Source organism: Pongo abelii, chromosome 7 (genome assembly GCF_028885655.2).
Source record: "Pongo abelii isolate AG06213 chromosome 7, NHGRI_mPonAbe1-v2.0_pri, whole genome shotgun sequence".
In the NCBI taxonomy this organism is placed as follows: Eukaryota; Metazoa; Chordata; class Mammalia; order Primates; family Hominidae; genus Pongo; species Pongo abelii.
In genome coordinates, this window is record NC_071992.2 from 156,301,820 (window position 1) to 156,324,236 (window position 22,417).

Below are 22,417 nucleotides of genomic sequence, written 5' to 3' on the forward strand. Positions count from 1 at the left end.
GAGTTGGTCAGAAGTACAAGTCAACTGAATGAATGATTTTTTTCCAGGGATGATGCAGAAGGAACCTGATGGTAGCTTTCAGTTACCACCTATGCAAGGCCACAGTTTATCAGCGAATGTCTACCCACACAAGCTTGTGTCCGGGAAGATTTACTGAGCACCTACTCTCTACCTGGCACTGGAGGAAGCCACGCTTCCTCGGAGCAGTGGCCTTATGTGTGTGTTCAGCCCAAAAAGATTACACAGCACACTCAACTCAGAGCCACATTCGAGCTTCATGCCCATCACATGCAAGATGCAGAGGATGTGGCTCTTCTGTGAAGGGGAAACTGAGGTTTACAAAAGTTGCATATGTCATACCCCGTTCTCTCCGACAGTATCAGATCTCAATGCCTTCCGTGAGTTTAAAAATCTGGCTTGAAGAGAAAAAAATACACATTGAAAAAAACAGAAACAGGCTGGGTGCAGTGGCTCACGCGTGTAATCCCAGCACTTTGGGAGGCTGAGGTGGGTGGATCACCTGAGGTCAGGAGTTCAAGATCAGCCCAGCCAACATGGTGAAACCCCGTCTCCACTAAAAATACAAAAATTAGCCAGGCATGGTGGTGGGTGCCTGTCATCCCAGCCACTTGGGAGGCTGGGGCAGAAAAATTGCTTGAACCCAGGAGCCAGAGTCTGCAGTGAGCCGAGATTGCACCATTGCACTCCAGCCTGGGAAACAAGAACAAAACTCCGTCTCAAAAAAAAAAAAAAAAATTTAAAAAAACAGAAACAAACAAAAAAGGATATTTAGTTGACCCTTGAACAGCATTGGGTCAGGGGTGCCTACCGCCTACACAGTCGAAAATCCACATGTAATTTTTGACTCCACCAAAACTTAACCACTAATAGCCTACTGCTGACCCGAAGTCTTACAGATAACATAAACGGTAAATTAACATGTATTTTGCATGTTATATGTATTACATACTATATTATTACAATAAAGTAAGCTAGAGAAAAGAAAATATTAAGAAAATCATGAGGAAGAGAGGATACATTTCCTATTCATGAAGTGAAAGTGGACCCATCCTTTGTCCTTATCTTCACGTTGCGTAGGCGGAAGAGGAGGAAGAGGAGGCACTGGTCTTGCTGTCTCAGGGGTGGCAGAGGTGAAAGAAAATCTACATTTAAGTAGATCCACGTAGTTCACACCTGTGTTGTTCAAGGGTCAACTGTGCCCTGAGCTATACTGGATACTCCCCATAACTACCCCAGAGAGAGAGGCCCCGTCCTATCTTCCTTCTCTGCAAACTGCATGGTTCAGAGCAGGGTCACTGCTCTGGTTTTCCACTGTAACCCTTTAGAGCAGAAATGAGTTTCACAAGTCAGGTAACCTACACACCAGCAAGAATCCTGTCCCTAGTTGGCCTCCTTCATTCCAACTCGACACCCTTTAAAGGCCTCACCAAGGGCTGAGGGCAGGAGGCTCGGAGAGAAAGCAGAGACAGACCTGTACTGCCCTATATGTATATTTGGAGACTCTTGTGCCTAATTTCCAAAGGCAGGGAGCACAACCCCACAGAACCAAATGTGTTCTAGACGTATAAGGCCAGGCCAGGAGCAGGTGGAAAGGAAGACTTCATTCCACCATTTGACCAGAGCCGTCCGTCCTCCTCACGGTGAGGGTGATCCCGTCACTCGCTGGGTCAAAACCCTTCAGGGCGACCCACTGCTTTTAGGACAAAGTCCCAACACCCCAGCACAATCCACAAGCTCCCTCACAGCTTGCTTTTCCTGTTGCCCTTTTCCCTTTTAGAACCTGAGCCCGTGTGCGTGTGCGCCTGGGTCCTCGCTTCCAGAGACAGCGCTGTTTGCTGTCTTTGCTCTGCTTTCCCTCTGCCTGGAGCACCCTTAGCCTTGTCATTCTGGTGAACACCCCCATCTTCTAGAGCTCAAACATTGCCTTATCTGGGATGTCTCTACCCTGGAAACCAACCCTTCTGTCCTCCCTGGCTGCCACCACTGCACCCTGCAGAGCTCACATCCTGTCCTTGCTGTGTTAGGTGCTGGGGATTCAGAGATCAAGGTGGGGGCCTCCCTATGTTAAAAAAGCCCAGCCTCCTGGGCAAGGATTATATCCTACTTATTATCAGTAGTCATTCTTCCTTATTTATCACATTTAATTATTTAATCAATATTTGTACAGAGCCTTTTTGTTTACAAATGTTTTCATGCGTGCCATCTCAGTTAATCTCCATGTCTTAGGAACTATGAGTGTTCACTTCCAAATCTTTGAAAAATACAGCCAGATGCAAAGCAAATGCACAAGGTTAATAAAACACCTTCCCTGTCATTTTCTGCGAGGCCATTAGCAGTAAAATATTTGGTAATGTACCAGAGTCAAAGACCATTTGAAACCATGGGGCAGCTTTGAGATCCGTCTATATTTATGTGACTGAAGTCTACCATGACCCGGTTTGGCATTTTAGGAAAAAATGATTGCTTGGTTCACTCTGCCCCTGGGGAATGTGAAGCCAGATGGGAATCTGTAAGGTTCTCTTTGGAACCTGTAGACCTGAGGTGTGTGAGCCTCATCTCTCAAATAAATAAATAAATAAATAAATAAATATAAATAAATAATAAAATAAAAGTAAGTGCTATGCTCAGAACATCTGGTTAGTATCCAAAGTCTACAGAGCAAAAGCTTGAACTCTGTCATGGAGAATCTGACGTGAAGGTTTTCACACTGGATTTGGGTTGAGCATCATGAAGTGGGTGCTCTGGGGTGGGGGTGCCTTCAGTTGGGTCATCTCTCCCTGCTGGAAAATAGGCTGTTTGCATCCCACGCACAAGCTCTGGAGTGAATGACTACAGGTGCAGGGGCTCAGCCTAGCCCCACTTCAGATCAAATAAATTAGCAAATTGTCATAAATAGAAATTACACTAATGGAAAGACTGCTTTAAATGATTAATGAGCCTCTTTGCCATGACTTTGTTTTCTAATTTGCATCATGAACTTTCAGAATGCTGATGCTCTTGCCGCTCTCATTTCAGTAAGTGCCCCAGCATCTCAGCTGAGCTCCCTGGTGTCAGAGACCCAACTGGACAGAAGATGTCACACAGTGGGATGTGCTGCCAAGGGGAGAGGTCTGCAACTGGCTCACTGCTGCAAATCTTGCTTGGGTGAGAATATTCCAGAGTCCCACAATGGAGAGATGGGTGAAATGGACAGAGCTCTGCATGGGGTGATGGGTACCAATCAGTGGTGAGACCTAGGAATGCTGCCATCTCCATAGGCTTCCTCTGGCAAGTGGGGATAATGCGAGGCCCTGGCAGAAGCCAAAGGCTCTTGTGCTTCTTCCTAGATGGAGCTGAGCACACAGCACTGAGGGCAGCAGCTGCCCGTGCCCCCGGCTCTGCCACGGACCAGCTGGGTGACCTACAGCAAGCGAGGTGACCTCGCTGGGCCTCCCCGTTTTCTCATCTGTGCAACATGGATAAAACTACTTCAGAGAGTTGTTGTGAAAGTTAAGGGAATAAATCTATATAAATTGCCCAGAACGGTACCTGGCATCTAGTAAGTGCCATATGGGTTTTAGCTGTTACTTAAGCTCTGGAATTTTATGATTCTATTACATAAGCTACGCATGCTCACAATAATCATCACGCTAAAAATACACAGTGTGTATATGTCCAGCATGTACCTGATCACACAAACACAATGCACGTCGATCCGTGTGCATGTTCACACACACATGCATGCACACACACGAAGATAGGAAACGGTGCTGTGGATGCTGGGGAAAGGCCCTTCCCCACTCTCGTGATCCAGATCTGAAGTCTGTGCTGTCTATGCGTCAAACCCCGACCACGTTCAAAGTCATTTCAAGGTGTGCATGGCCACCAGATTTGGATTTGGGGGAGGCAGCAATCAAATCTGTGCCTCTCCCACCTTACCCCCCAGCCCATTGAAGGTCAAACAGCCAGGGCGATGTGACGGCCTCGTTGGCGGGCAAGGCAGGACGTCTCTCTGTGGCTGGCAGGGCTTCCCTGCTACGGGAAATTAAAGGCCTCAGAACCACGTTATTACAAACAGCTATAAAAGCCAAATTCCCTCAAGGCAGATACAAAATGCAACCCTGCATTTTACTTAAAATGATCAAGGAATCAGCTGTACTGATGGCAGGAGCCATTTATAGTAAAATTCATTTAGAGAAAACTATTTCTCCAAACATAATGATTAGAAAAACACAGTGTGCTATGTTTTAAAAGAATCTTGTTTAAAGATATTTAATTTTTTTTCAGGAGATAAGACAGAGCTCCATTAGGAAACATGTCTGAGAATAGGTCGGAAACCACTTTGAGAGGCCGAAGGGTGGGCCCACACAGCCCAGGTCAAGTGCCTGAGTACCGCCTCTGTCCTGAAAGGGAGGTCAGCTGAAGGCAACTCCTCCTTACTGGAAAGAAGGCAGTCTTGAAAATGGAGAACAAAGCCCAGTGTGACTGTATTCCAGGTGGGATCACCCAAACGGGGCCACTGTGCCTAAAATCCTTACACTGTCCTGCTGGTGAAGCCCAAATAAAACTGACAAACACCGCCGCCACTGTGGAGCCTCTTCACTTTGCAGAGGGTGACTGTTGTCTGCAAGACCCAACACCCCTCAGCAATGCACAGCCTGAGACCCAAGCTGTGCCTGGTCTCCCTGTGCCCGGGAAGGCAGCTGTTTGAGGACACAAGGCCCCCTGTACCAAGGTCATGGCTACACCGTCCACATCCCTCTACTCTCCAAGTCATGTCTGTTCATTTGGCCTCCGCATTTCACAGATATTCCACTCCCATCCCCTACTCTGGGTATCTAAAGCCATTTGCCTTGGGCTTCTCTAGCCTCTGCCTCACTCTCAAAGCAGCCAAATTGGTTAAAAATGCTCCTCCAGACAGAACAGAGGAGGCGGATGCTTATCAGCCTGGTGGGAAGAGATTGCTCAGGCGGCCCAGGTCATTCGCCTTCATGGGTATCAGCCAAACTGTGCACCCAATTCTTCCTGCTCCAGCTCACACAGCTGGATTCTGACACCTCTGCAAGCCTTGCACCAATCCCTGAAATGCTCTCCAAAGGGCGATTTGCAACAAAAACAAGGAAAATGAAAGGGTGAGTTTGAGTTGACCCTAGGCTTGCCCAAAGCGTGTCCCTCCCCTGCTTCTACCGCAGACGGTCTGTGCAGGGCTGCTCTGGAAAAGGAGCCAGGCTGCGATGTAGACTCGTCCCGTGAGTTGCAGCTCCTTTCACACATTCATCACGGCACTTGACATCGCGCAGCTGAGCTGGTAGCCATTCTGTTTGCTGCGTCATTGAAATGGAAACTATTCATTCAACAAACGATTTTAGGCTGGGCGTGGTGGCTCACACCTATAATCCCGGCACTTTGGGAGGCCGAAGTGGGCAGATTACCCAAGGTCAGGAGTTCAAGACCAGCCTGGCCAAAGTGGTGAAACCCCATCTCTACTAAAAAATACAAAAATTAGCCACGCATGGTGGCAGGTGTCTGTAGTCCCAGCTACCCAGGAGGCACAGGTTGCAGTGAACCTCTCTGCAACCATTGCACTCCAGCCTGGGTGACAAGAGTGAAACTCTGTCTCAAAAAACAAAACAAAACAAAAAACAAACAGTTTTCATACCTATGTGCTAGCGATTGTACTCAGTACTTGTGCAAGCAAAAGAGAACACATACTATCAGAGCAGGGTCCACATCTGATTTTGAGCTTCTGGTGTGCCCTGGTGTTCAGTTCAACCTATGGCACATGGTAGCTCCTCAATAAACGGCTGTTGGATGAACAGGATTCCGCCCGACCTCAAGACGGCACAATCTGGCAAGGGAGAAAATCTGCAGAAAAAAACTAATTTTCTGTACTACTTAAAGACTGTAACTAACAAGAATGAAGTACTGGGTGTCACAGGAGCCCAAGGGAAGGGGCTGTTGCAGCCAGGCTGAGATGGGAGGGAGGCTGATGGCAGAGAAGCCTCTGAGGAGCAGACAGTGAGGTCCATTCTGAAGGATGAGTAAGGAGGGCCTCACCTGAGGTCAGGTAGCAGCGCGGCATGAGGTCTTCCAGCAGGAAATGGGCAAGGGAGATTCACATTTGCTGACACCTTCCAGGGCCAGGAGCTATGTCTGCGCCTTGCAGATGTGACCTCAGTTGAAGCAGTCAACAGGAAAATAACAAGTTTTGGGATCCTGACTATGCTTCTAGTTGCCCAATCTCTGGTGAGTTATTGAACTTCTAAAGTTTACTTATGTTTTGAAAGGGGTAGGTACTACCTGCTTTGCAGGTCTAGGGTAAGGAAAATGCTTCTGCTCACCCATAGGTGATCAAAAAGGCCGATAATTCTTAGAACTCATCCTGACAGCAACGGTCTGCAGCAGGTTTTGTCACACCAGCTGCACAGATTAGTACATGGCCCTCAGGTTACACAGTCGCCGCTTCTGGATGCTGGGAGTGGCAGGGCCAGCCTCTGACCCCAGGCTCCAGTCCTCAACAATGTGGCATCATTAGTCCTATCCCAAAGTCAAATATAGAAGGTTTCTAGATCACATGGTAAAGGCTATTATCTGCTATTAACAGAGTTCACAGAGAGTTGTCTATGCTAAAGTTTCCCAAGTTCAGTAAAATTGTCCAGTATTGGTAGCTGGAGGTTAGTAAGAAGAAACTTAAAAGAAGAGGATACCAAAGAGCTGAAAGGAAGGGTAGGTTTTATCCAAAAAGCATTGCTGTATAGCAAATAAGCCCAGCTCTCTGGGCCAGATGCTGCATGTACCAGGAAGAGATGCCCCCGCCCTCCAGGGAAACCGCACAGACATTACAAACAAGCATGCTCTTATCAAGCAGGAGAGGTCTGGGTCGGGGGGCTGGGGGGAAGGATTCTCTTTAAAATCAGCAGGCTGATGTGGGCAAGAAAGCCTAGGAAATGTGGAAGAAAGGGCTTAAGAGATTTGTGAGCATGAGGAGTCCTTTGTGAAAACTTTGATCCTGGGATAGAATAAGGATAAATGCACGAAGACAGCAGAGGCCCTCCAACCTGGCGTGTGCATGACAGGGAGGGACACAGGGAGAGTGCTTCCTGGCATGTGCATGACAGGGAGGGACACAGGGAGTGTGCTTCCTGGCGTGTGCATGACAGGGAGGGACACAGGGAGAGTGCTTCCTGGCATGTGCATGACAGGGAGGGACACAGGGAGAGTGCTTCCTGGCGTGTGCATGACAGGGAGGGACACAGGGAGAGTGCTTCCCCTGAGTGTGCCACAGGAGCAGGGACTTGCCCCGTGCAGCTCCGGGGAAGCAGAAGCCCTCGCTCTCCCCACTTTGTGATGAGAACAGAGAAGCAGAGAGAGAAGGTGGCCATGACCAAGGTCACCCGGGAAAGAGACTGGTGGGAGAATGGTGGGAAACCGCCTGTGTCTGACCAGGTTTCCCAGCCTCTCATGGGAAATGCAGCCCCAGGCTTGGTGGCAGATAGTGAGGAAAGCTCGCTGTACAGTAGCTAACACATAGCAGCCACACAAGAAGTGGTTTTCATAGTCATAAGAAGAAGAAGAATGATAAATAGGGTTTAGGAAAAGAGATTTCCTAAAGAAAAAAGGGGTACCCAGCTGGACGCGGTGGCTCACGCCTGTAATACCAATACTTTGGGAGGGCGAGGCAGGTGGATCACGAGGTCAGGAGATTCAGACCATTATGGCCAACGTGGTGAAACTCTGTGTCTACTAAAACACAAAAAAATTAGCCGGGCATGGTGGTGCACATCTGTAGTCCCAGCTACTCGGGGGGCTGAAGCAGGGGAATCTCTGGAACCCGGGAGGCGGAGATTGCAGTGAGCTGAAATTGTGGCCACTGTACTCCATCCTGGTGACAAAGCAAGACTGCCTCAAAAAACAAAAAACAACAAACAAAAGAAAAGAAAAAGAAAAAAGGGGTACCTAACCCATTAGCTCATCCAGTCAGGCCCAACACCAGAATGTGACCCCCGCCCCGGAAGCAGGATGGCTGACTGCCCTGCGCCACGTCCCCCACAACGGGTCTCCCTGTCCACAGCAGGGACAGCCCCTGTGCCCGGCCAGTGCCTTGGGACATGATCCTAGGTGTCTTCATTGTAATTTATCCGGCCCTGAGCTCCTTGTGATAAACGTGCCCCATCTCAGAATGGGAGAAGGGGCTGGTCAGCAGGGCTGGGGGCTACTCAGAGGCCACCCACAGCCCTCCAGCACTCTAGGAGGAGTGCCTGGGGGTGCCCAATCACACATGGGGGCTGAGGGAGGGGACAAGAACAAGGAGGCTACTGAGTTTAACCCTCTGTTTGGACAGAAATTAAGTAGGGAAGGGCATAGGGGAGGGGCAGGAGGGAGAGATGGGGGAAGAGAGGATTGGGAAGGAGAGGGGAAGGGACAGGTGCTCAGAGGCCACCCCCAAGTCTGAACCCTGCAGGTTCCTGGTGATGAGTGGCCGCCTCTGCACTTTCTTCCTGTGCCACTCCCTTTGTTCAGGCCCTCGTGGTCCCTCAGCACTTTTTTCCCAGATACTCCCTTCGCTCAGGTCCTCATGGTCCCTGACTTAGAGCTGCTCACGCAGTGGCTCCTCAACCCACCAGCATCCCCAGGGGCGCTTGCGTCTTTGCAACCCACTTGTCACACTGTGGCCATGGTGGCTTTCAAAGACATCAATGTGGCCATGCTCATACCCTGCCTTCTGGGTCCCCTGCTGAGGACAGCACAGCACATGCTGAACCCTGGGCCCTCTTCGTCTCTCTACGTGACCAGGAATGGGCTGAGATCTCCACCTACTCCTGCCAGCCACAACCTGAGGGAAGCTCCCATCAGCCCCACAACGCTGCACTGCAAGTGCTCATCTCTGTATCTGTCCCCTCCCCTTCAATGGGGGCATCTCCAGGGCTCACCTCCTAAGAACAAGCAAATCTGTATCATATCTGTCATTAACAGGTGAAGAGTGGGGCGAGAGCTCCCAGCAGCCCTGGGCTGCCCATCATGTCATCGTAGATGCTTCGTAGACAGGTGTGCATCGACCCAGTGCAAGATCCCCAATTTCCTTTAAAACACATCTATCCAGACCCATGCGCTACAGGTGGGCAACTGCTACAACTATGGACAGGTGTCAAATTAAGCTCAAATGTTTGTACAAAGTCTAAATGTTTAGAAAATATTAAAATGCATAATGAAATTATTAGCCAATTCAATCTTTGGTCTTTCCATCTGCTTGAATTCAGGTTTACAATAGCAAAATTCTGCTATTCTTCTGATGCCAGATGTCATTAACAGATGAGAGTAGGGGGAAGGGAGAGGAGAGGGAGAGAGAGAAAGGGGGAGAGGGAGGGAGGGAGGGATGATGTCCTTAATGTTAACTCTCTTTCACTAAATTTGCCTATAGGGACAATCAAGCTCTCATAAACTTCCGATCAGTAAATGTATGGGGCAGATGTGCTTGGCACATGGTAGGCAATCAATAAATATGTGTTGCATGAATTATTAAGCAAATATACAGAAAATAGAGAAGTCAAATGCAAAGACATTTTCTGTACTTTTTTGATACTGGGTTTCAAAGAACACAAGGGTTCTGTGGGTCACTATCATCCCATTAGAAGGCAGCATGTGCTGGGCGGGGACTGCAGGCTGGCAGACAAGCTACGGGGTGCAGGAACTGGCCACACCACTTTCTCTTTGTGAAGTGGAGTCACAGTTTTCATCTGCAAGACGGGAAGACAGGATAATGAAACCACCCCAGGAGTCAGGTTGCCGACAAGGGTGACATGGCCCAGGGCAGCACCAGCCCAGGGTGGTGTCTGGGAGGCAGCAGCTCTGACACTAGCAGGGTGCCCCTGTGTGCCCAGCACAATGAAGCCCTGGGAGGGGAGGGGAGGGCTCAATTTCTGTGAAGCATGGGGAAACAGAGGCGAAAATCCCAACCATCCTAGGGCTCTGGCTTTTATCTGAGACCAGAGAGAGATCGTTCAGGAGAATGAATAACCTCCTGCCAGGCCCACCATGCACCTGCCCCTTCCTCCACTGGTGCTGCTGGCGCTGAGCTGGGGCTGCATCAGACCCATCCAGGACCACCTTGCTCTGCATGGGGCTCCCGGCCAGAGGCTGAATCTCTGAGACCCCAAGTGAGAGACGCCTCCTGCCTCACATAGAGCCTCTCCAACCCTCGGCCTATCAGAAAGACCCAACAGAAAGACAGAAAGATTATCAGAAACATGGGCCTATCAGAAAGACCCAAGACCCAGCATAGATGCTGGGAGGTGAGTGCCAGGGGTCCCTCCTTTCCCCAGCCTGACAGCGTGGGGTTGCCTGCGGAGCCTTCTCCTTTGAAGTCTGAGACTTGGGGATCCCTGGCCCTACCCCTCATGGCTGAGACTCAATTTCCTCGATGGGAGCTACAGTGCTGGTCAGGGAGATGTGGAGGAGATAAATGGGGTGACGGGTACACGCCTGACATAGTAGGAACCAGTCTGACTTGCTTCCTTGCTATGGCATTTTGCTCATTAAGAACTGGCTGAACCCTGACTTTGTGCTGAGCTCTGTGGGGAATACAAGGGAAAGACAACTCCCATTATCCCCACCTTTTTACTTCTCTCTGTACCAGAGATAAACGCCTGTAACTCCACAACAGACTGTTCCTGTTCACTCCGTGAGTCCCCAAGCACTCTATTTTTTGTGTCTGGTTCACAAAACCTTCTATCTACATGTAAAGTGCTTATTTTGTCACAAACTCCTTGGAGACAGTGGGTCTGCCAGGCCCAAAGTCCCTTTAGCTTGAACAAAGGAATTGGCCTCAGGTTCTGGAAACTATGCTGTGTAGAGCAAGGACACTTTCGGAATCCAGGAGGCCGTCTGGAAGGATCCCAGACCACACAACGGAGCAACGTGCGTATCCCCATATCTGCAGAATGTGCGCATGACTGAGATCATTAACAGACGTTCCCATCAGAGCTGCCCCTTCCCCGGAGATGGGCTCTCATGCCTCAGTATTTTGGGGCTGTTTCCTACCTTTGTCCCTTTAATAAACTTCTATCCACTTCTAGCAGCCACTCAAATGTCACCCCCTCTATGAAGCCTTCCTTGAATGCCCCCACCCAGTGGCTTCTGAACCTACAGCACTTGGCAGGGCGCTCTGCCTTCGCTCCCCAACAGTGTTTAATTCCCAGAGGACACATCCACTTCCTACTAGACAAACAACTGCATGGAGACCTTGTCTTTGCATCTCAGCCTCTTAAATGCCTTGCAAAATGCCTGACTCAAAAGTAGGTGCTCTCCAAAGATTGCTGAACAAACAAATGAGGGAACCTGGGCTTCTCCAGAGTGCTCAGTCAGTCAATGGAGTGTCTGCGAGGAGTCAGGCATTGATCCAAAGTTCAGACCAGGCTCAGTGGCTGTGTGAAACACTGTGTTATAGCACAATCCTTCTGAAAACTCTCTCCATCTTTTCAAAATGGCATCTTCATGCCTCGGTAAGCTGTGCAATCCGATTTCAGTTTCTCAGACAATTGCACTCGTGTTTTCAGCTGTCAGTCTGTGAACCCCCCGAGCCCGGCACTGATAGGTGGCCATTAGAACCTGTCACTAACATGAATATCAACACTGGCAAGAAGCATGTGATCCAAAGACGAGAGCACCAACGATTCCGAGAAGATCTTTCCTCGCCCCCAATCAATACTGCTCCGAGTGGGGCCTTTGAAGTGTTAAGAGGTTAAGAAAATGCCAAGCCTTTGGTCCACATCTCCTTGCCACAGCATTTCTGAGCTATCCGTGGTGAAAATTCAATAGCTAAGACCCTCACGGGTCTTTCTTAGAGGTTGGAACCCTGGGCAAAGGTGTCCCCAGGCCCAGGTGGCCCCCGGAAAAGGATATGATTCTCCAGCAGATGCCCAGCTTGCTGTGGATCTCCAGGCCTCGGGCTTCCCGCCGCTCTTCCTCCAGCTGCTTGGGGTTTGCAAATTGCCCCTTCTCCCCAGGGGACTCCGGGAAACTCTCAAAGTTGAACTTGTCCACTTGAATAGCCATTCTACGAGAAAGGGGAAAACACAGCAGAGAATTCATCAGTAGGGCAATTTCTGCCGGCTGTTGGAGAATCAGCACATGCCAGCGTGAGACACTATAATGAATCATTATCGTTAGTAATTCATAACGGATTCATTCCAAGAAAATGAAATAATAGACTCCCAAGGTGGCCCTGACTTCAGAGCTGGTTCAACACACAATTTGGAGCTGAAGACACAGTCATTGCTTCAAACCTCTGGGAAGACCTGTGTTACCCCAGATAAAAATTTCAATTCCATAACACAGCAAGGCAGGAAAGAACCAGTGTGCCATAGATAGTGAGCTGGATGGCGACTTAAACTCCTGTGCAGTCATGGAGAATGCTGACAATTATTTAACCTTGGGGACCCATCAGCCCACTGGGAACTGCCTGTTTATCCTCTGAGCGCTGTCTGCCTCCTCCCGCTACCCTTTCCTTCTCAGGCCAGGTGGGCGTGCCCCTCCCACAGCCCCCCTCAGCTCTCATTTGGAACGGTTGTATTTACCCAATGTCTGTACCCCTGTTGTATCTAGGAAATAACTAGTTTGCTTTTGATTTTACAGGTTCATAGGTGGAAGGGACTTGCCTTGTCTCAGATGAGACTTTGGACTGTGGATTTTGAGTTAATGCTGAAATTAGTTAAGACTTTGGGAGACTGTTGGGAAGGCATGATTGTTTTGAAATGTGAAGATATGAGATTTGGGAGGGGCCCGGGGCAGAATGACAGAGTTTGGCTGTATCCCCACCCAAATCTCATCTTGAGTTGTACTCCCTTAATTCCCATGTGTTGTGGGAGGGACCCGTTGGGAGATAATTGAATCATGGGGGCAGCTTCCCTCATACTGCTCTCGGGGTAGTGAATAAGTCTCACGAGATCTGATGGTTTCATAAGGGGGAGTTTCCTGCTGCCATCCATATAAGACGTGACTTGCTCCTCCTTCCCTTCCACCATGATTGTGAGGCTTCCCCAGCAATGTGGAACTCTAAGTCCAATTAAACCTCTTTCTTTGGTAAATTGCCCAGTCTCGGGTATGTCTTCATCAACAGCATGAAAACAAACTAATACAACTGAGGGTTTATCAGTCAATGGATAAGAATAGGTGTTTTGGGCCGGGCGCGGTGGCTCACACCTGTAATCCCAGCACTTTGGGAGGCCAAGGCAGGCACAATCACTAGAGGTCAGGAGTTTGAGACCAGCCTGGCCAACATGGTAAAACCCTATCTCTACTAAAAATACAAAAATAAGCCAGGTGTGGTGACGCACACCTGTAGTCCCAGCTACTCAGGAGGCTGAGTCAGGTGAATCGCCTGAACCAAGGAGGCGGAAGTTGCAGTGAGCCGAGATTGTGCCACTGCACTCCAGCCTAAATGGCAGAGTGAGACTCTGTCTTAAAAGAAACAAAAAAAAGTAGGCCTTTTTTTTTATTATTGCATAGATTGTGCTGTGGCCAAAACATTCAGCAAAACCATGCTCTAATTGGCCTCTGTGGCTATTCCCTTGAACAAGCAAGAAATAAGAGGACCTGCTGTTAAGGGGATATAAAGACAAGATTAGACCCAAAGAAGAAGTCTCAGTCTCCACGACAGCTTGGGAAAGAACTACTGCAGTGCCAATAAATCTCTAGCATTCCGCCTGAGGCATGACATGTGGGGCTGAGCCACACAAGAGGTGGAGATGCTCCCCGCAAGCAGAGGACAGTGCTTTTGTGGCAAAACATGGTTTTTAAAAAAATCACTTTTACTATTATTTTCTGGTTATCTAAGTAGATAGCTTATTGTTAAACAGTTGGAAGATAGAAAAAAGCATAAAAAAGAAAATAAAAGCATTCAAGTATCATACTCTAATGTTAATATCTTTACAGTCTTTTCCCTAAGTATTTGTATTTCGCATAGTTTAAAATCACTACATACATATGTATAAATCATGATTTATCATATACACAAAGAAATACACCCACACACATAGTTTGAAGTCTTCTTTTATTCTCTTAATATACTATGAACATTTTCCCATCATTAAAAATTAGTCTGCGAAATATTCTATCTTAGGGTTGTATCATAGCCTACAGAACGGTTCTCCTATTTTTTGGACTCTCAGCTCTTTTCCATGTTTTAAAAAAATGACTGTTGTAGAAAAAGACCTGACAAACATCTTTGTGCTGAGAGTTTCTGCCTGCACTTACGACTGACTCTCAGGAACTGTTTCCAGAAGTGGAGCCATTCATTGGAGGGTGTGAGGTGTTTCAGGCTCAGAGGCCGAGTCTTCCAGAAGCTCATCTCTGAGCAGCATGGACAGGCCTGTCTCCCTCTTTGCACCACTGCCAATACTGGCGATGATCAGTTTTTAATCTTTGCTAGTAATAGGCAAAATGCCACTTCACTGATGTTTTAATGTGCAGATGTGAATTACCCCTGAGGTTGAACATTTTTTCAGAAGCTTACTAACCATGTCTCTTTCTTCCCTTGTGAGTAACCTACCCGTGCAGTGAGAGCTTCTAATTTTCCACCCAGCAAAAAACTCCTCTTATTTCCCCATCTCAAAGGCAGACTGAAGCAAACTAGTGCTCTCATCAAACAAAAGGTCAGAATATTTCCTAAGTTTCACGAAAAAGGCCAGCTTAAGTTCACTGCTTGATAATCCAAAAGGAACTAATAACTTTCACCTCTCAGTTGAGTTTGACAACAGTCCCCTGTACCAGGTTCTCTTCCTGTTGAACACAGAAAGGAGAAACAGCCAGCAGGCAGCTCCCTGGGTCAGAGCACACGCTGGATGCTGCGGCCACTGGAACTACATTTGTGTGATATCTAATCTGGGGGTATCTTTCAAACAATTTCTGGTTGAGTAATCATCACACTCTATTATCCCCCTCCAACCTTAACAAAACTGTAGCCAACTCTGCCCATAAAACAGAAAAGGGAAGAAAACAAAATGTAAGGAGCACTTGCTGTGTGCCAAGCACGGCGCTGGGTGTTCTGTGTGTATGCTCATCTTTGTTAACTTACAGCCAGCCCAGGGAAGGCCAAGCTCTGCTTCATGTTACAGATGACAGGCTGCAGCTCTGGGTGCCCAAGCCATCTGGCCCAACACCATGGAGCTAGCAAGCCTCGCTCAGAGCCTGTGTCACAGACTCCGTCCTCTGTGTTTTGTCTTGAGCTTTACTTGGCTCTGCTTCACTTAGGCAGGACACCTAAAGAGAGACCATTTCTTGCTCATGCTGTTTGCGGAGCAGCATGGGACAGAGACCCTGAAACTGCAGACCCTGCCCCCAACAGGCCTGCTGTTTGTGTTAACGACCAACTGCTTCACACATTTACAATCGCCTTCTCCTCTGCAGCCCTGGGATGGCCGACACTGGCAAAAATCCCAAAGGCCACGTTCCTTTTCCTGCAGTGACAAAACTGGGGTACCAAGAAATCAAGTGACTCACCTAAGGTCACCCAGCTTCAAGTCCTATTGCCAGAATTCCAAAAGCCAACGATGAATTCCCCAAACCACAGAGGAGCTCTACCTAATACCTCTATCCACCTCTAATACTTCTATCCATGTGGTCCCAGGCACAGCCCCTAAACCTGAGCCCCCTCCCCCTGGCTCCTCCCCACCAGGAAGTGATGGCAGCCCTGTGACTGTTAACCCGGCAAACTGCAAGAGGCTTTCCCATGGAGGAGTCCTCACACCTGAGTTCACCCCTGCCGGAAGACACCGCTGCATCGTGTGTAGCAGCTGCAAGGCCTGCGTCATGGAAGGTGAGAGCCCCTGGCCGGCTGCCCTGGTAGGTGACCTTGCTCTAAATTCAATGGCAGCACTGCCAGAACTTTGAATGAGGGCCAAAGCCATCAGGTTTGAGGCTTGTCACTCCTGTGGAGAGCAGAGCTCCTGATGAAGGTAGGTGGCTGGAGAGATGTGGATGGGGTATCTGCCCCACAGGGAGTGCCAGAGGGCATGCGGGGTGATGGCGCTTGGCTGAGAGGCTCACAGGGAGGCAGGCAGGGACACCCAGGTGCTGGAAGGTAAGGAAGAAACCCAGGGCCACCGAGGGGCACGAAGCTGAGACCACCTATTGCAGTCGTCTTCCAGAGAGGAAAGGCGGAAGGCGCTGAGGTGTGGCTGGCAGTGGCCTGTCCATCATGGTAGGCACCGGGGCGGCAGCGCAGCAGGAGATGGCGGCAGGCTTCAGAGCCCACCACCTGGGCTGGATGCCCAGCTCGGCTTGGAGGTGACTTTGGGGCGAGGCCTGACACTTCCCTGAGCATCTCTGTAGAACGCAGTCAGTGCTACCTGCACCTAACAGCTGGGAGGGTTTGCATGTTCTTAGCACCAGCAACAGGGTCTACCATCACCAGGCCACAGTCCACGATCAGCTGAGTGCTTTGATGGCTGCACAACGACTTTCTCAATGAGCAAGCTACTTTTCATAACAACAACAAAGCAATGACGCCTTGATGCCACACTCATGCCACCGCCCTCACCACTTGGCCCCCGCAGCCTCAGAAGCCTGCCCACCTGCAGGTGTGGTTTGCACAGGACGGCACATCCCTCCTCGCCCTGGGTTTAAGCTTAAACACACAGGTGAGGTCTTATGTTGGGGTCAGTGACACATATCAGAGAATATTCATGCAATGTCCCATCAGAACGTATCCAAAAAGGGATTCGGAACCATGGCTGATGCTCTGGCAAGTCACAGCAAAGTGGTGGGAAATCATTATCTTTGGAAACTGCATGGAAAAGGCGAGTGAGGAAACCCACGCAGAACTGACGGTGAAGGCACCTGCCTCGTCTGCAGCGGCTGTTGGCGGGAATGGCCTTTTGGGCAGGCTCCTGGAGGGTGGCGGTGCTGGGTCTTGCCCAGGGGTCTGCCCAGCATGGTAACAGCTCTTTGAGTGATGCCTTTTTGCTAGAGTGGGTTCTAATGCTATTATTTTGATTTTTTTTTTTTTTTGAGACAGAGTCTTGCTCTGTTGGCCAGGCTGGAGTGCAGTGGTGCAATCTCTGCTCACTGCAACCTCCGCCTCCCGGGTTCAAGCAATTCTCGTGCCTCAGCCTCCCGAGTAGCTGGGATTACAGGTGCATACTACCACACCTGGCTAATTTTTGTATTTTTAGTAGAGACGGGGTTTCACCATGTTGCCCAGGCTGGTCTCGAACTCCTGACTTCAAGTGATCTTCCCACCTCGGCCTCCCAAAATACTGGGATGACAGGCATGAGCCACCACACCAGCCTTGTTTCAATTTTTAATAAAGTAAGGACTTCATGCTGAGGACAAGGCATATTACCCGCTGTTCGTGTCTGACCAAGACAAGAACCTGGGTCTGGGCCCCCAGTCCAGGATTCTCTGCAGAACAGGAGGGCTTCTGCAGGGAACATCAGGGCAGAGACATCTTCCCTGAATAGGCAGAGGGGACAAGAGGCCAGTCCTTGCCACAGCTGTCTACTGACCCAGAGAGCAATCTTTGGTCCTGGGCTGGGAGCTCTGTGAGGGAAGGGCTGTCTGAGTCACCTGCATCTCTTCCACACAAGCCATAGCTTCTCTACACCCAAACTTCCTTTTGGAAAATAAGATGCATACTAGCTGGTTCACTGGTCACCCTGTGAAGAAGGGGCTTGTGCGTGTAAATGCACTTGGCACTTTGAAATGCTCTCTAGAGATTCACTAAAGGGAATAGACTTAAATCCTAGATGGAGGAAAGGACCAGGCCCACACAAATCTTCCAAGGCAGGACTTCAGGGGAGCTTATATTTAGGTCAGTGCAATTACTTTTGTACGGGCCTATAAAACACACAATCAAACTTTGGCTCTTCTGGGAGGCTTGTCCAACTACATAAACCCCTCAAGACACTGTCCTCCTGGAATAGTCACATTCGCTCACAATTTTAAAGTTCCTCACAATGTGCAAAACACACTGCGGTTTAGTTTTTTAAATCTGATTGAGGATGATACATCCCACTTTGTAAGATTTTGTGTAGATTAAATAAGATAGATGGTGGATACAAACGGTCAGCGAAGTATCTGGTACATAAATAGCACTCTATAAATAGTGGCTGCTGTCATGATTCTGAATCCCGCATTACAGATGGAGAGACTAAGGAGCTGAGGCGCTAAGGAGATGACCTAAGGTTGCAAAGTGAAAAAGCAAGGCCAAGGAGGGGCTTCATTTCAAATACCAGATGCAGGGCCAGCCCTCCATCCGCTCCTTGGAACGCGGCACTCCACTGCCTCCTGGGCAGACGGTCTCCACCACTACTTGATTCTGTTCATCTCTGAAGGCAGAGTTAAATAAAATTAATACTATTATTGAATGCCAATTTTCATGTTTAATTTTATGGCCAAACGTGACAATAATAGTCAAGAGTTGGCACTAAAAAAAGGTGCTGTGATTTTTGAAGAGTCTATAAAAAAAAAGGTGGTTTTTAAAATACCAGGTCATATGATTCAGTCTTTGAACAGCGGATAGCCTCACCAGGGAAGTCACAATGACATTTAAATACAAATCAAGGAGTCGGATCTAGGAGACTAGCCACATATAATTCAACTGAACTTTCATTGAGAGATAGTTGTTGGTTATAAGACTAGCTTTCCAAATGTATGTGGTACATCATATGGGAATTGATTGCCTGTGCAGAACACCAGCCTATGCTGTTTTGTAAAGAAGTACGATGCCAAGTGATAGGGAAGCAGTCATCTTCCTGACTTGTCCATCCTGAATGAGAAGGGACTTTGAGCAGACAAGGAAATGGCGTGAACACAGACATATGGATCACGCCCTGAGAGAGGATCATTTTCTCCTTCAGCCTCCTAGGTCAATTATGGTAAAAAAAAAAAAAAAAAAGAGAGAAATCCTTCATTTTCTTTTTGAGATGGAGTCTTGCTCTGTTGCCCAGGCTGGAGTGCAGTGGCGCGATCTCGGCTCACCGCAAGCTCTGCCTCCCAGGTTCCTGCCATTCTCCTGCCCCAGCCTCCTGAGTAGCTGGGACTACAGGCGCCCGCCACCACGCCAGGCTAATGTTTTGTATTTTTAGTAGAGACGGGGTTTCACTGTGTTAGCCAGGATGGTCTCGATCTCCTGACCTTGTGATCTGCCCGCCTTGGCCTCCCAAAGTGCTGTGATTACAGGCTTGAGCCACTGCACCCGGCCATTATTATTTTCAATTGAAGGGGAAAGATAAGCTGTATTTTGAAAGTCAAAGCTCTAGGTGATCCAATCAAAGCACCATCGGAGAATGCACCAACACCAAAGCAATGGCGTCCCCATCCCCTGGGCCTGCTGTGGACCCACCCCGCTGCCAAGCAACAGGCTCGGTCGCCACCACCTCCAGCTTCGCAGCAGCCCTGGGAGGGAGCAGATTCGCCTGTTGCAGAAAATAAGGTCGCTTGCCCAAGGCCACAGAGATGGCAAATGGGAGACGGAGAAGTCAAAGCCAGGCCGGCAGGAGCCAGGAACCTGTGGTAAGCATTGACTGGAAGGGTCCACAGAGTCATCCCCATCGCCTGAACTCGGGCACACACGCTGACAGGTGCTCGGAGATAATACTGCTCGTTGTTAACAAGCAGCTCAGCACTCCCACAGCCAGCTGTGGCCCATGCAGTTAGGGGACTGAAAGCTCTGCCAGAGGTCCCTGCTGCAAATAAACAAGCTGTGGCCTGGGGCCAGGCAGTCTGTGGTCCTGTTCTTTGCTCCATGTAGGGCTAGAGAAACACTCAATGGGAGAAACTTGAGGAAGTGCAAGCATGAGATAGAGCCTGGCACTCCTTCAATCATGGAAGTCTATGATTCAGAGGCATCTCGTTTTTCTGAATCTTGAGCTCTTCACTGTAAATTGGAGGTTGTGTGAGGCCCATTATTTCTTCAGTTTGGATTCTGTGAGTTCAGAGAAGGTCAAGGGTTGGAAGTAGAGTGAGCATCAGGGAACGGTGGCCTCTTGCTGCAGAGGTGGCTTCTCTGAAGAGGGATGGTGTGCTCTGAGCACTCTGCTTCCTCGATCTGTCAAGCCTGGCTGGTCTCCCAGGGAGGGAACCTGCGAAGAGCCCCCCACCCTGCACTGGGAAAGCCCCAAATACACAGCTTCTCATTTTATGCTTACGGAGATCCTATATCACTACCCTCAGGTCACAGAGAGGTGCACTGAGTTCATACGAGTGGAAATTACCCGCCAGTCACCAGAGCGTGAGCAAGCCAGCCAGAGCGAGGGGCCTGCCCTGGCCCTCCCACCACGGAGCCGGCTCCCCTTGCCCTTTAGGACTCAGCCAGACACCGCCTTCCCTGAGCAGTGCTGTTCTCAGCACAGAAGTGCCCGACATCGGGAGCTTCTGCCTCCATCCAAGCCAGCACTGCCGTGGGAAGCACAGCCCCTTCGCTTGTACTTCTCCGGATCAACGTTTATTTTAGGACCTTTAAGTATTGTTTTCTTCAGCGCAGAAAATAGTGCTTAATAAAATGGAATTCACCTAATGCCACTGGCTGCCAGCTGCCCTCCCTCTCCAAACGGCAAGAAGGCAGTGCAAGACCTGGGCTCCTGCACCACGGTCTCCATGCTCCCTGGTTCTACCCTTCATGACCCGCTCAGACCCCAGGCGCAGCATGGCACTGCCTGGACCCTTCCGCCTAGTGCTGGAATCATTTCAACACTCTTCCAGATTTGTTCTGTCTCTAAAGGTGGGTTTTAATTGATTTCCTTCTGCAGAGGCCTCCTGAGGAAGCAGCTTTTCCATCTTAACGGGACTGCTTGGCCTGCTGGGTCCAAATAGCCACAGGTCCAGCAAAAGCAGGGAGGAGCCAGTGCCTGGAGCCTCATTCCCCACCGCCTCTGAGGCACAGCATGCAGGGCCAGACCTTGGAGTCAGCAGGCGGAGCTCAGGCGCCCACCACTGCTCTCGACTCCCTGAGGCTTTGGTGCCCAGGCTAGTGTCCCGGCTGCAGGGCTGCGTTTGGGATGGGGCGCTGTGCCGAGGAAAGGGCATGGGCTCACAGCAACACAGACTGGAGCGCAACCCTCTTCTCACCTATTTGCTTTGTGACCAGAGGCAAGTCACTTGAGTGTCCCCAGGCCTTGGTTTTTGATCCACAACGTGGATCTCCTATATTGCAGGGCTAGTCGGAATTTGGGAGAATTGATTTGAACCACTTGGCACATAATTGGTGCTCAAAACAATTATAGTTATTATAATGCTTTTGGGAGCAATTCGAAAGTTTTAAAGTGGACGACAGCGATGGTTGCACAACTCTGTAAACAAACAAAAATCACTGAGCCATAAACTTTAAATGGGTAAATTGCCTTGTGTGCAAATCAAATCTCAATAAAGCTGTTATTAAAAAGTATGGCTATTAAAGGAAGTTACCATGATAAAGATCAAACGAGGTAGCTTTTATGAAGACATTTTGTGAAGGTATAAAATGCAAGATAAATATGAGATGTTCTGGGCATTATTTTCACCCATCGACCTGTGTTCACAGGTAACACTTCACTCAAGCTAATATCAGGGTGTCTGCGTCTCCACTCCATCCTCACCTTGGTTGTGTCAGAGCTGTTTTCTTCAACTTAGTGCCCCCCATGCTACCAGCATGTGGCCCAGAGCAGGTGCGGAGGACCCCATGAACAGGAAGGCAGTGGCTCGAGGGCCCAAGGGAGCACGGTCTCCATGCTCCCTGGTTTTACCCTTCATGACCCGCTCAGACCCCAGGCACAGCGTGGCACTGCCCGGACCCTTCCATCTAGTGCTGGAATCATTTCAACACTCTTCCAGATTTGTTCTGTCTCTAAAGGTGGGTTTTTGGTTTTTCTCCAATGCTCCTTACTGAAAATTCTGAAGATGTTTGTATTAAGATTAAAATATCTATCAGATTCTTTACCACTGGGGCGTGGTGGCTCATGCCTGTAATCCCAGCACTTCGGGAGGCTAAGCCGGGCAGATCACTTGAGGTCAGGAGTTCGAGACCAGCCTGGCCAACATGGTAAAACCCCATCTCTACTAAAAATACAAAAATTAGCTGGGCGTGGTGGCGCGCACCTGTAATCCCAGCTACTCTGGAGGCTGAGGCAGGAGAATAACCTGAACTCAGGAGGCGGAGGTTGCAGTGAGCCGAGATCGTGCCACTGCACTCCAGCCTGAGTGATAGAGTGAAAGTCTGTCTCAAGCAAAACAAAACAAACAAACAAAGATTCTTTACCACTTTTCTGCTATTCATTTAAAGTCTGAAAGACCTGGTTTCTGCCTGGGTCTACTTCTAATCTGCTGTGCCCTTGGGCAAGTCACCCTGTCTCTGAGCCTCCCTCCTGGTCTATAAAGAAAGGAGCCGCTGCCCACACAGTGGCAGCCAGGAGCCAGTGAGGGACCTACGTGGGCCCAGGGCAGGGC

General features: G+C 49.3%; 1 protein-coding gene across 4 annotated transcripts in view; it reads right to left on the minus strand.

The window, feature by feature from the left end:
• Positions 1 to 22,417, minus strand: part of TRAPPC9 (trafficking protein particle complex subunit 9) — a 744,079-nt gene that overhangs the window by 168,755 nt on the left and 552,907 nt on the right. For all 4 annotated transcript variants that reach the window (XM_024250828.3, XM_009244129.4, XM_024250829.3 and 1 more), the window contains one exon: positions 11,899 to 12,052. In XM_024250828.3, the coding sequence (XP_024106596.1) occupies positions 11,899 to 12,052 (154 nt within the window). The remainder of the gene's footprint in view (positions 1 to 11,898; positions 12,053 to 22,417) is intronic.